Source organism: Passer domesticus, chromosome 5 (assembly GCF_036417665.1).
Source record: "Passer domesticus isolate bPasDom1 chromosome 5, bPasDom1.hap1, whole genome shotgun sequence".
Classification (NCBI taxonomy): Eukaryota; Metazoa; Chordata; class Aves; order Passeriformes; family Passeridae; genus Passer; species Passer domesticus.
In genome coordinates this window covers 49196956-49211122 of record NC_087478.1, presented here as the reverse complement: position 1 = coordinate 49211122, position 14167 = coordinate 49196956, and the positions used below count along the sequence as shown (strand labels likewise).

At 50.5% G+C, this 14167-nt stretch overlaps 1 protein-coding gene across 2 annotated transcripts; it reads right to left on the bottom strand.

The window, feature by feature from the left end:
• Positions 1 to 252: 252 nt before the first annotated feature.
• On the bottom strand, positions 253 to 13729 carry MFNG (MFNG O-fucosylpeptide 3-beta-N-acetylglucosaminyltransferase). 2 transcript variants are annotated; one of them, XM_064420300.1, is made up of 8 exons: positions 12765 to 13729; positions 8046 to 8094; positions 7439 to 7541; positions 7198 to 7351; positions 6071 to 6156; positions 4622 to 4787; positions 4035 to 4120; positions 253 to 3210 (listed from the first exon to the last, which is right to left on the bottom strand). In XM_064420300.1, the coding sequence occupies exons 1-8, from the start codon at positions 13101 to 13103 to the stop codon at positions 3141 to 3143; spliced, it is 1053 nt and encodes a 350-aa protein (XP_064276370.1). In that variant the 5' UTR covers positions 13104 to 13729; the 3' UTR covers positions 253 to 3140. The 2 variants fall into 2 exon arrangements, with proteins under 2 accessions (XP_064276370.1, XP_064276371.1); XM_064420301.1 differs by having other exon boundaries at positions 253 to 3207.
• Positions 13730 to 14167: the final 438 nt, after the last annotated feature.

Below are 14167 nucleotides of genomic sequence, written 5' to 3'. Positions count from 1 at the left end.
CATTTCAAATACTGTAACTGCTTTTTTTTTTTCCCCTCCTCCTTTTTCTGAATTTTCAGTATACAGTTTAAACATCATTAATAGTGTTGGTTGCTATGGTGTTGGGCAGGCAGAGGTGTCTGTACTTGAAACCTTGAACTACACTTAATGTTGTACAACTGCAGGGTCATGCCAACACCCTTGACTTTGACCCCATTCTTGCCAGTAAAATATAAAGACCATGACTCCATTCCTTTTCGTTCTTGGGAGAGGGTTTGGTGGTTTTTTTCCCTGCAATGAGAAAATGAAGTATGAGCTAGAGAAAGGTAGAGATATTAAAAAAAATAAAAAATAAAAAAATACAAATTTAATAGACCCAGCGGAACCTTTCCAAAATCTTTGTTACATCAAGAGAAAGAGAATAAAAGAAGACAGCCCCCTGAAAAGTTTCACTTGAGATTGTTTCTCATTTTCCCAAGCAGCTAAACATTTTAATAAACTAGGAAAATGAGACTGTAAAACCACAATATCTGACAGCAAGCCTCAGGGGCAGGAACTATTCCTGAAACTAATTTTAACTCATGTTTTAACGTTGATCAGATTTCATGCGGTGAGCGTCCCATTAAGCTGTCTCTCTGTTCTTAGAGAAAACCTGGTTTCTTTTGTCGACTCAGAAGCTATTTTCTTTCCAGCGTATTGTCGTCACAGGCATAGCAGGACTTTTCTGTCATTCATTTCTCTATGGCCCAAGAGATGCCCTGCCCCAGACATCTTCTCATCTGTTCTGTTTCCTTATGAGACAAGACATTTTCCACAGAAGTGGCACTTAACTGCTCCAGCAACGAAACCCAGTCTTAAACGGGTCCCCGTGCAGCCACTCAAGGATTCAACCCATTAAACATCTGATCTTCAGCCATGCAAAAGGCACCAGGTCAATTCAGACCAGCTGAAGCCAGGATCCAAAGCAAGCTTTTGGTTTCTCTGCTTTGCTTTTACCCCAGGGAAGTGAAGCTGCTGTACCAGTTTCCTCACATGAATCGCATTTTGCTCTGATTGCCACCAGGACATCTACAGCCAGGACCAGCTTTTTAACTCAAAGTCTCTATTAACATCAGCTGAAAATCTGAATGGGGAAAAATGATGTATCCAAGTAGTGTAGGTTTCTCTTGAAGACTCATTCCTTCTCACAAAACTGTATTTCATCTTCTGGTCACGCCCAAACCACTAGTCCTGTGGGGCAGGACTTTTTGGTGCTGCATCCCTCTTCCAATAGCTGTGTCCCTGTTTTGTGCCACGTGGATTCCTGGCTGGCATAGCTGTGTGAGCCAAGGGCTTTCCACAACTCAAGGAACGGTCACTGGCATCAGCTCGCTCCCGTGCCTGCTCAGGATGAACTTCTACTTCAAAGGTGCAACAGAAGAAAGCAAGGCTGTGTGCTGCTACACAAGCTGACTAAATGCCAGTAAGAATGGCCAGGTTGGAAAATAGCTCTGCAGACTCCTGCCTTCTGTTTTTTCCAAAATTTAAAGTGCTCGTTCCTTTCTAGATCCCCCTTCACAGAGGTGGAAGGTCTTTCTGACGCCTTTCCTTTAAACTTTGTGTGCACTGTGTAGGAGATGCTGGTGCTTGGGGGTGGAAGGAGGTGACAGAGTGGCCAGTTTTCAAAACAGCAAAGCCACAATGACAGTTGCCTTTAGCTCTTCCAGCCCACCAGCAGCAGGCTTAGTCACATCAGCAGCATCAAAGCTGAGCAGCTCTTTAGAGAAAGGGCATTTGTCCTTTCATCTGGAGATTACAGGATCTCTCAGAGATCCCAGCAGTCTGTTTTGAAATACTCTTTAAAGAAAAATACCTGTTTGTGGCACCACCTGCCATTTAAAACAGCCTCTCTGCCTTCCAGGTTTCCCTGCAAAACCCTCCCCCAGCCACTTAACTGTGTGTACAAGGACAAAATGATGCCCAAGTTCATTCCCCAGCAAGGACCATTGCTGTGCTTTCACACTGGGCACTGTATTAAGAAAAGGACCCTCCACAAACATGCCAGAAAGCCTGTAACCTATTTGGGTCCACTTCTTCCCCTTGTTATGGTCAGCAGGGAAAGCAGGAAGGCAGAAAGATCCTATTGGCATCTGGAGGGATGCCCCACAGAGATAAAAAGCTCTTTGCCTTGCTGTTTCCGCTCCTTCATGACTTAATTTTTTTGGTTGGGGACAGAAAGGATTACAAAGCTGTAACCTCTAATCCGCTCCTGAGCACTCCTTCTCCATCTCTTCCTTCCTCCTCTCTTTCAGCCAACTCTAATCCTTTATGTCTCTTCTCACAGATAGGAGCTGGACTCTAATCTCAGACGACAGGTCGGTAATTAGAGCAAGAGATTATCCTGACCCCACATCAAGAAGGTAAAAGGAGAGGAATAATGCAGCACCACACAAGATCAAACCTTCAACATTCAATGTGGAACCATCCCCATCCCACTCAGTTTCCCCTGGCTCCCTTAGTCTGTGCCCTCTCTTGTGTCCCAGCAGAGCAGGGGATTCCTGATTCTTCGTACTTCCTGCCCATCTCCCCTCTGTTGAGCAAGGACTATGCTTTTCCAGGATTCGTTCAGCCCAAAAATGGTCACATTTTCCATTCCTGTAGACTTTGACTAAGCAGAGACTCAGCAGGTCTGTAGCTGGGGAGTGTGGGCAGTAGGGAAAGCACTGATACGGAGGAAGAGGCCCTGCTCAGAGAGTGTGGAGCCATGACATGCTGCCATCCACCAGGAGCTGGGCACCAGGTATGCACACACAGGGCCCTTCTAGTCCAGCAAGATGCAGCCAGGGCACAGAGCAGCAGCAGCAAGTCCTCATCTCCACCCAGATGCCCAGCAGTCACTATCCAATCCTTTATCTGCTCAGAAGGATACTGCTCCCATCCCTTGCACATATCCCAGCTCAGATGAGAAGCTCATTCATGTGACCAGCTCATCTTATCCATCTTTGGATCACACCTTGTCTCTCTCTGATCAGACCAATATTGAGTGAGGACCAAGAAAGCTATCACACAGCGCCAAGACCACCAGAGTGAAGGTGAAATTGGGAGCACCAAGCTTCTTCAGTGTCCCACTCCCTACAGGTGAGCAGGTATCACCTGGATCTGCTGCAGCTGAGGCTCAGACATCACCAGCCAACAGCCTGCAGGCACCAGGAGGTGTTGGGATAGAGGTGGCAGTGGAGGGATCGAAACCTGCTGGGGAGAAAGCAAAGTAAGGTCAGAGGACAGTTTTTACACCAGCACACAGCTAGAAGATGGAAGACATCTCCCTCACACCCCATTCCACATCAGGGACCCACCCTGCACCACAGAGCTCAGGACTGGTTGTCTTTTCTCAGCAAAGCCTCCCTCTGATAACCCAAATCCAGCTCTGGCCCATGGAGCCCAAGCCCACAGTTCACCCTAATCATGGGCAGGGAGATGGGCACTGCACCAGCCCCTGCTACATGGTTCTGCTGATGCTCTTTTCATCACCTTGCTGTTTCCCACCCCTCCTATCTCCTGCCAGGATCTTCCTACTCATGCTCTGCAAATAACAACTTTAGGTTTGTTCACTCAAAGAGGAGAAAGTAAATCAAAGAACAGTTTTGTTTGCAGTCAGCCTGAAGTGAACCTTTTTCTTTTTTCCCTTCAGTTTTCTCAGCAAAGCATAAAATGAAAAAACAAGCAGAATTTCCTTTCCTGAGTTTAAAAGAACATTTCTGTTCCTGTCCCTGAGGTAAAAGGTTAGCTTGTTCAGTCTCAAAATGGGAAATAAACAGCAATACTTTTGGCTTAGGCATTGTCCAAATAAAATGTTTTGAATGCTTAGTTTCTTCCCACTCACCCAAAAAGGTTTGCAGCGTTTATAAGTGTTAACAAATAGCTTAATGCTGGGGTGCCCCTCACCTAATAAGCCATGTGACTGTAAGGTTCCTGTCCCTCCCTCTAGCCCTCCTGCACCCCGCTGGGCTGCCTCCCCTCCCAGCCTGCTGCTGAGGCTCACAAGCAGCAACACCCAGAGCACTCATGCCCCATACCTTGAGGGATCCTCCTGGGGTGAGAAGGGGCCGCTGAGCTCAATGACATTGAGTTTGTTCTCAAACACACCATAGCTGAGAGTGACCTACAAAGCAGTGGTGAGAAACGAATAGGGAGAATGAGATAAGTTCAGGAGCAAGGAATTTGCTGTGGGTGACAAAAACTCCCATTCTAGCTCTTTCTCTGCTGGCTTAGCCTCTGCCTTCCACACCTCTCCTGTCTTCCTTCCCATGATGGTCCACCCTCCTAGTCCTTTGCAAGGCAGAGAGAGTGCCATGTCAAAGGTCCTTTCCCAATCAATCATCATTTCTGCTTGTCCTTGTGCCACATTCTCCCAGGGATACCCTCAATCCTCCCATCACTCCCCCTACATGTGCTCCCCACCACAGATCCCAGGGCACTGTGACTGGCAACTGCGCTGCAGGCAACATCTGCTCCTTATTTCAAAGATGCATTTGTCAGGAAAGCCTCCCCAGAAGAGCAGATGGTTGATTCAACGCACATCACTGCCATCAGTGGAACAACATGCCTGCAAGCTTCCTTCCACTCCTCCTTCACTCCCTCTTGCTTCCTCTCCCCTCCTCACCTGCTGCAGGAGCTGAGAGGTGGGGATGAGCTGCAGGTTCTCCAGGTGGGAGTGGAAGAGTGCACTGGGAATCAGCTGCCTACCGACTTTGCACTCGATGATGTAACCCACGGTGCAGTCATCCGGCAGGCGGATGAGCTCGGAAGTGCTCAGGAAGTTCCTGCCACTGGAAGAGAGTAGGGCTGCGTGGGTTAGAAACAGGGTAGGGGCATATGTAGGCATCCACTTGGGTGGGAGATTACTGAAAACCAGAGTAAATTCTGTAACTAGGCAAGAAACCCCTGAGTTCTGCCTGCACGTACTCAGGAACGGGCTTGCTCTTTCACCATTCCCAGCCATGCTGACCCTGATACATAATCCAGGTCCTTGGGAAGCTGATGCAGAGAGCTGACAGACCATTCTGAGTCACTTCTCCAAATGTTTGGTGAAGTCCACTGAGGGGTCTGGGGACACCCCTGGGGGGTCAGACAAGCCACCACAAGAGAAACAGTGGGAGCACATGGCAGGTGTAAGGAGAAGTAAAAACAGGACATGCAGCTTGGATAAGCCATCTACTGCAGTGTAACACCACATACTTGGCCATTTTCTGATGACAGTCTAAACCCAATTTTAAGGCTTCTGGAATTGGAATTATTTACGCAGTATGAAGTGCTGTCCACTACAACAACCCCCAGAAAGCTGAAATGTGTTTTAAGCACTTTAAAAACAGTAGTGGCAGACTTTATGTCAGGTTAGGCATAGTCCATCTGTGCCACTTTGACTTTACCCTAGATCACAGATCATCCTTTTGACTGGGTCTACCATAAAACACTTATAATGGGATTTCACTAAAGCAGCCACCTGGTGTGGATCGGGTTTGTCCTTCTGGGAATGCTCAGATCTGGTTAAGGCTGGTTAAGGCACAGCCAATGCCCACCAGTGTACATGCCTGTGGTATAACCTAGGGCATCATCTTGTTCTAGGCTGGGATAACACGACTTTGGGACCTACCTCTGTCCTCCAAGCATCAAGCTAAGGAAATGACAGTGGACACCTGAGAATCCAAAACAGTTTGGGGTGAGGGAACAGAAAATTAGCTCAGGAGGGAGGTACGGAAAGCTGGAAAGAGGCTGAAGGGGAGGTGAGATAGGCAGATGAGAAAAGAGTCAGACGAAGCTGAAAGGGATGGGAAGGAGTGTGGGGAGTAACCAAGAGACTTAAGGAGAGGGGAGAGAGGAGTGCATCATCCTGTGACCATGTTTACTGATGTGCCTGCTCTTGCCAGTTTTCAGTCAGTTGGCAGACCCACCCACTACATCCTTCCTGCAGTCTCACACCTTGCAGACGCGCAGCACGTGGCACTCTGCACCTCTGCAAACGCCACATGCACAAATCCAGGTCTGACACTGCCAGGAATTAATGGGCAGCCATGTTGCTCATCCCCAAAGGCTCCCACACTCCCCAGCTCACCTGGCCCAGGGCACCATCTTCCTTGCCAGCTTGCGGCTGATGCAGAAGCCAGCCCCTCCCGTGGCAAACCAGAAGCGCACGGATTTCTGGAGAGAAACACCAGAGAAAATCAATGGCAGAGGCTCAGACAATACCATACTCCCAGAGCTGGGAATGCTGGAATCCCGGCTTTGATGTCAGGACAAACACAGCCTTCTTGTCACCCCAGCTCCCTGACTGCTGCCCAGAGGAAGGAATTGCTAGCAGTACAGCATGGATTTTCACTTCCTCATAACTGGAACAGCCAGTTGCTCCTGCTGGCAACAGGGGGGGTGCCTAGGGCAGGCTTTTGTCCTGTCAGATATGTACCCAAAGGAGAGCAGCAACGTGGGATTCTGCCCCTTGGATGATCAAATTTAGTCAACAACTACAGCCATGTTTAGACAAGATGGCAAGTTTTCTGCTGCTGCCATTCCTCTTGGGACCTGTCTGTCCTTGCAATACTGTGCTGGTTTTGGCTGGAGTAGAGTTAACTTTTTTCACAGTGGCTGGTGTGGGCTGTGTTTTGGATTTGTGCTGAATACAGCCTGACAATACAGAGATGTTTTTGTTATTGCTAAGCAGGATTTACACAACAGCCAAGGCCTTTTTTGCTTTCCTACTGCCACACTTGTGAGGAAACTGGGGGTGCAAGGGAGATTGTGAAGAAACACTGCCAGGACTGGTGACCCCAACGGACCAAAGGGATTTTCCAGACCATATGACACCATGCTTAGTATATAAAGTGTGGGAAGAAGAAGGAAGGGGTGGGACATTTTGAGTGATGGTGTCTGTCTTCCCAAGTCACCATTACACGTAATGGGGCCCTGCTCTCCTGGAGGTGGCTGAGCACCTGCCTGCCCGTGGGAAGCAGTGATTTAATTCCTTGTTTCACTTTGCTTGCGTACATGGCTTTTGCTTTCCCTTTCTTTATCTCAACCCACGAGTTTTGTACCTTTTGCCCTTTTGATTCTCTCCCCACTCGCTCTGGTGGGAGACTGAGTGAGCAGCTGCATGAGGCTTGGCTGCTGGCTGGGGTTAAACCAGACAAATGTGAGCCAGAGCACCAAAACAACCCACTGCCCCCACCCCACCACCACAGGCTGTACCGTCTGGTTGTTTGGCAGTGTTTCCGAGGCCCAGATGGGTCGGTTCAGGCTGGGTTTGCCCAGGTAAACATCCCACGTCTCCGCGTAGGAGGACAAGAGCTTCAGGAGCGCCCGAGGGTTCAGGTAGTTATCATCATCCAAGTGGCAAAACCAGCTGGGGCAGACAGGAAGACACAAGAAGCTTGCAGTAAGGAGGGTGCCTCTTGCTCTCGGGGGTCCCCCCACGGCTGCCCTGCCTCACCTCAGGCCGCTGGCCAGAAAGGCGTCGAACTCTGCAGCCATCTTGCAGGACAGGGCCAGGTGGCTGTGCTCGGCAGAGCAGTTGGTGAAGATCACATGGCCACCTGCCAGAGGAGGGAAAGCTCAGAGCCAGCCCACTTTGCATGGTCACAGGGAGGACATCTGGGCAGCAGGGAAGGGGTTTGTTCACAGACAGTCTCCTCATGGCTCCCCAGAAGGCACCCAAGCCCATGGAGACACAGGTTACACTCCTCCTCCTACCATGAGATGAAACATGAACAGAGCCAAGCAACTTGGCCAAGACTAGGACACCTGCAATCCACATTTCCACCCTACCCACTGCCAACCATGATGCAGAGATTGAGGGGCTCTGTCATGTGCTGCTTCTACCCATGGATGCTTTAAAACAGACAGCATCCTGTATGCCCTGGGGTAAGCCAACTGCACCAAATCATCACCACCACAGGACACACAAGGGGTGTGTTTCAATGGGCAGTGCTGGTGCAGGACAGCCAGCCCTCACACCAGACCCCCTCTCAAGGCCAGGACAGTTCAGGGGCTGAAGGTAGAGTAGGGGCTGAAGGTGGTGTCATAGGATAGATCATTACCCATTCTCTTTTTCAAGGCACCATCTTCTTCATCAGTGAAGATGTAGGTCTGGGGAAACAAGGAAAAGACATTACTCTCAGGGTGGAGCTGGTGATGTTCCTGGCTGCTCACTTCTTCCTCCCACAGCTGAAACACACTTGACATGGTTACCCCACTCCATCCTCTGCTGCTGTACCCACTCCCAGGCAGCAGATGAACAGAAGGACGGCTGTGCTCCCCCTTCCTGCAGGGCACAACCATCAGTACTTGTGTGGCTTTATTTTCACCCCCATGCCACTGCCTTGGGAACAGGGGACCTATGACACTGAGTGAGGGGGCGAGGTAGCCCCGGATTAGGTGTCAGTGGTAGAAAAATTAAACCATTGTGGTTAAATGATGCTTGGGGTAAAAGAACATCTGCTTGTGTGTGAAGTGTGCACAGCCCCCCGCCACTTTCTGCCCCCTCCTCCTCCTCTTCCTCCACTCCCAGGCTTCTCTAATCCCCCTTGCTGCCATTATGTGGCACATCTCCCCCTCTTCAGAGCCAGGCAAGGATCAGGGCTGGTGGAGAAAAGCTTTCCTCAGGCAGAAAATGAGCTTTCATGAAATGAAAAAGGAGTCGCGAGCCATAAACAGTCTCCCCACCAGCTGCCCACAGGCTGGTTAAACACAGCACCTGCGCAGGCACAACGGGAACAAGGCAGGCAGACAGCAGCTCCAGGAGCCATCACTGCTCCCAAAGGCTCTGGCCGGGAGACACGAGTCTCTACATCTCCCCACGCCCACCCAGCATTTGGGAGAGATATCCCTATCTAGAGGACATAGCAGGAGAAATGTTGTGTACGTGAAAATAAGGCAGTGAAGGACCCTCAGAGACACCTGGCTGAAGCAGAGACAGCAGCATGGTTTCCTGATCTCAGATGGATGAGCTCCAGTGCTTGGTGAATTATCCTGCCAGAGCTGAGCTGCAGCAATGGAGCAGGCACACATTCCTACCCCACCCCACCAGTGAAATCTTCTAGTTAAAACCACTTCCAAGGGGATCATGTGACAAGCAGCAATTAGCCAAGTCTCAGGTAAAGGAACTGCTCTGGGTCAGGGGACCATATCACAACCTTCAGGCAAGGCAGGGATTGTCAGCAGCACGGGATTTTCCTTGCCAGCATGTCAGAGTCAGAAATTTCCACTATGGCAAATATTTTCATCTTAAGAAAAGCAAAATCTAAAGCCGTTGAAACTTTCTGACATTTAAAAAAAATCCCAAGAAATATTGTTGCTGGAAATTACTTGCTTACAGATATAAAACCAACTTGATATCACGTGTCTAACAAACATCACATTTGATTGACTTAAAATAGCAAGATGTATCTTTTCCAAATTTTCTGCTTGTAAAAATATTCTGAGGTTCCCAGTTTTCTCTTGATGCAAGATGAGAAATGTTGGGGTTTTTTTGCAGACATCCAACATGTTCCTGTGGAACCCAAGGATGAAAGTACACTGTCACCACAAGCAACACCAGACTGTCTAAAATAACTGGGAAAAGAGAAATATGAGTGTGGGAACCAGGCAAGTCCAATTTTTCTGGCACTTTCAAACTGATCTCATGGTACACCTGGCTGTGCTCAAGTGCAAAAGATCACAACAGCACATCCTCATCTCACCATCCCTCACACACCTGAGGGTGGGAAACCTGGCACAGCAGTTGCTGCCAGAGATGAAGCACAGAAAGTATCCCTCCATTCTGGAGTGGAGAAGACGTCTGTGTAGGGAAGGATGTCTGCTGGACAGCCGTGCAAGCAGTGATATGGAGCCACTGCGTCAAACAGCTTTTTCTGGCAGCTCTTCATGAACAGAAGAGCTCAGGCAATGGATAAAATGCTAGACTTTGAGACCTCCTCACCACAAACTGGGGAAATAGCCTAGCAATAAAAAACTAGGAAAAGGGAATAAAGATGTGGAACCTGACAATCCAGGGCCATGTTCATTGCCTAAGTTCCCAGGCTATATTTCCCTATGAAGAAACCCTCTCCAAAATGCAAACACATTAGAGGATTACAGTGGTGTCATGCAGAGACAACAGATTCAAAATCTGGGGTGCATTCACATCACTGAAAATCTGAAAGCCAGTTCAGGATGGGCCATTCAAAGGTTTCCTTCCAATTGGCTGGGTGTGTGGGCTTCTAAAAGGAGGAGAAGCGCTAAAAATAGTTCACATTACCAAACCACACCAGAAAGCTGGACTTATCTCCATCAAAACTACTGGGGCCAGGAGTGTAAGTCACTCCAAGATTTTGCCCAGCTAAATAATAATCAGAACCCACACTTGTATTTAGATTAAGCTTTTGCTGAGGAAAAGGCCTCTCACTAAAATGGGTTTCACATCAATCTCCAGTGGGAAGTTTGTCATGGATCAGTTCTCATGAGGTAGAGCATGGTCCAGCAAAGAGCGCCCATCTCACACTTCCCCATCTCTCACCAACTGCATGTCTTCAGATTAAACAGAGCAGTTTCAGAGACAATCTCTCTTATTTTCTACCCCAACAGAGTCCAACACAGAGGATTTTTAATACAGCTCCCATACCATCAAAATTTTCCATGCTGCTGCCAGCCTCTAGAATTCTACACAGACTGAGCAGAAAAATAGGAAGAAAGAGGTAGAAGGGGAGTCCTTGCCATCAAAACCACAGCTGTTGCTGCCTCCTGTTACAGTCACCTAAGCGTGACCTGGGAGGTCTGGGCTGCTTCCTCCAGGAGCAAACCATGCAGGTATCCAGCTCTGAAGCCAGGCTAGGCATCAGCAACACAGCCAGCTGGTAAAATGTCCCTGCTGGCCACAGGAGGAGAAACACTCACTGAGTTGGTCTCTGGCCATGATTAAGGGCAAGTGAGACAGTAAGATGCTGGATCAGCCCTAGGAGAAGGCAGCCTCTGCACATCAGGACTTCTGAGACCTACATTTCTCCAGGACTGATTCCTAAAGCCTGTCTCTCCATAAGGACTCAATATAGGAGGTCTGGTGCACTATTCCTGTCCCCACAACAATTAAATGTTGTTTGCAAATTGAAAGCTGTCTTCTTTTTTTTTTTTTTTTGCCAAGAGAGGTTTTCTATATTTTCAAATTTTCAAGACTAAGCCTTTCCTGTAAACTTAAAAAAAAAACCTTGAGCAGGAATATATTAAAAAAAAAGGTTTTGACTTTCGTGTACTTCTCTTTACCTCCCTTGCTTCTCCCACTCCCCTTCCCTCAAAGCCATTTTGTAAAAAAAGAAGAGGAAAAACACAGAAAATTGAGGAGGGGGAAGGAAAATATCAAGCTTGCAACAAAAATTGATAACACTGAAAAAACTCTGTTTAAAAATGAGTGACACTCCCATTCTACGCCTTTCTTTCTATTTTTCTGCTGAGTCTGTGTAGACTTCCAGAGGCTGGGAGCAGCAGCATGGAAAATTCAGCACCTCTTCCAAGGTTTGGACATCACTTGCATTCCAGAGGGGTTCAGATGAGTCTGGGGAGCTAGTACCTAATTCCTGTCATCAGCAGAATGGCCAGGCACTGATATGTCAAACAAAGGAGGGACAGGTGAATTGCTCCTTAAAAACCCACTGGGAAGGCCCCGCGAGCAATATCCTAATGCCAGTGCAGCCACGTGGTTGGGTTTGGTTTCTCCAAGGAGCTGCTGGGCTGGAGCTGGCTGGAGAGGAGAAGTGCATCTGCAGGAGGAAGCAGGGCATCTCAGACGCTGAGAGGGACACGCAGCCAGGAGAGGAAGCGTGCTCAAAATAGGACATGGCTTCCTGTGACGACCGCAGCAGACCAGACAGTTGCAGCACCATGAAGTGGAAAACCACCCTCACCCAGAAAACCCTGCACTGCTTCAGGCGCTCTCCTACCCAGCACCTCCGCCCCCATCCCCCTGCCTCGCTGGGGCCTGGATTTGCCTCATAGGCACCCATCACACACAGGCAGAGGCAAAAAAAAAACACCCTTCAGGGCAGCCACAGGATTTCTTCTTTCTTGAGGAGCAGCTCTGCGAGGGAGGGAAAAGCACCGGGGCTCTGGGGAGTACTGCTGCCCACCAGTAAGCCAGCCTGCACAACACCACTAACGTGGTGCTCCACATCAGTTTCTCCAGCAGGAAGGAAACCCTCCAAACTGTTTCAGCAAAGGGTGGAAACAGCGGGCCCCCAATTTAAAAAAAAAAAAAAAGAAAAAAAGAAAAAGTCAAAAATACACTCGTGTCACTTCAAGATCAGGCACATGAAAGCATCTGCTCAAGAAGTATGGACTGTGTTGATATGCTGGGAGGTAAGCAGGGCTACAGGAGATCCTCCAGGAGCCTGCCTGCCTTGTTCTTTTGCCCACTGCACTGCACCTTTCCAGGGTAATGGGTGCCCAGGCACAGTGTAGGCATCCTGACAAGGGGCCAGGGCAGCCTGTCAGCTCCAAACCCAACAAACTCATGGCACTAGGAGAAACGGAAAGCCACCATTCCATACAGACACAGGATGGTCTCTGTACTCAGTCTGGTATGGCATCTTCACCAGCCTTTCCCAGGAAGCAGCTACTGATGAAACATTTTGCTGAATAGCATCTCCCTTTGAATGTGACGTGAGAAATAGAGAAAATGAGGCAAAATACTGAGGGGCACTACAGTGCCCAGCCTCCCTTTCCCCTAGCTTTTATCCCCATGCCTGCCCCATTCCTAACACCTTCTCTGCAGTCAGAATCCACACACTCACCTGTTCACTGGCCTGGGATATCCACGTGTCCAGGAGCAGCTCCATCCTGCTCTGGTGAAACCTCTTGGTTGTCTTCACAGCTATGAAAATGTCCCCAAGCGTCAGGCCTCCCTCAGCCCTGTACACCCGCGGCGGATGGAGTCTGACGTCCTTCTCCCCGCTGCCACCAGCTCCCTCTGGGCTCCCTTCGCTCCGTTGCTCTGGCTTCTCCAACATCCCCTCCCCGATCCCTGGGTACTCAGCTGCTTCCCGAGCCCCACGGTGCCGCATGGAGAGGAGAGCCACGCTGGCAAGGAAGACCGCGGCCCCGGAGACACCGCGGACGAGCCGGCGGCCCATGGCTCCCAAAGCGCTCCCGCCGCAGCCCGAATCCCACGGAGCAAGGACAGGCCCGGCCCGCACCGCCGCCCCACGCTGTCTGCTCTCTCCAAGCCTCCTCTCGAAGGGGACAAGCGTAGTCAAGAGCAAGGTCTGAACAGACGTGGCCAAGGAACAGGCTGGGCAAAGACCAGGAAGCCGAAGAGTCGGCAGAGCTGAAGGATCCCGCTGAAGCAGGAGGGATTTTCAGACTACGGAGAGCTCAGTGACCCAGCGAGGCAGGGACGCACGACTGGAAAACACTCGGAGGAGACGGCACGTGGCTGGCACAGCCCGCCAGGAGGAAAGCCAGCGTCCCAGGCTGCGTGTCCAGGGGGCGGCAAAGGACATCAGAGCCACGAGTGGGAAGTCCGGAGCGGAGGCATCAGAAGCCACCAGCGCACAGAAGCGAGCCAGCGGCTCGGCCAGAGGCGGCGGGGCCGCCCGGCACCTGCTGCCTGCCTCAGCCCCGGCCCCGCCAGCCCCGGTCCCACCAGCCCCGGTCCCGCCTCCGGGCACGGGGCGGGGCGCCAGCCCCGGGAGGAAGCATGGAGCGGGGGGCGGCCCGCGTCCCACAGCGGGCTCGCCTCGCCAGGGCATCCCCGCGCCGGGACACCCGCACGGTGACGAACTGGGAGGACAAACCTGTTGCGTGGCTGATCTCCCCGCTCATCCCGGCGCTCTTGAGAGAGGAGGGGACGGTGACACTGATGTGGGCTCTGGTGAAGTTAAGGTGCGGGGTCCTCTGTGGTTCTTGGGAAGAACGATTTATCACCCCCGAATTCCCTCAGCCCCAGACTTTTCCTGTGGATACAGGTCTGAGTTGCTGCCCCTGCCTTTTAGTCCCAGCTTGCCTCCAAAGCAGGATCGTGTGTTCCCTGCTGTCCCTCCTGCTGCCACACCCGAGTCTCAAGCTGGGGTGTGACCCCCACTTCTGATGTCCATCTCCCTAAACCATGACTCTGCTCCAGAAGGTCCTTTTTCTTCTGCCTCCAGCCCTGCAACCCCCACCAGGATACCCAAGGACATTCTGCTGCCCAGGTGGC

Excerpts from the sequence above, each read along its gene's own strand:
- MFNG (XM_064420300.1), bottom strand. The coding sequence starts at position 13,103 with ATGGGCCGCCGGCTCGTCCGCGGTGTCTCCGGGGCCGCGGTCTTCCTT. Across the intron at positions 7,542-8,045 it reads TGCCTTGAAAAAGAGAATGG|GTGGCCATGTGATCTTCACC; the intron begins GTAATGATCTAT and ends CTCCTCTGGCAG. Across the intron at positions 3,211-4,034 it reads CCCCAGGAGGATCCCTCAAG|CAGGTTTCGATCCCTCCACT; the intron begins GTATGGGGCATG and ends CTTTCTCCCCAG.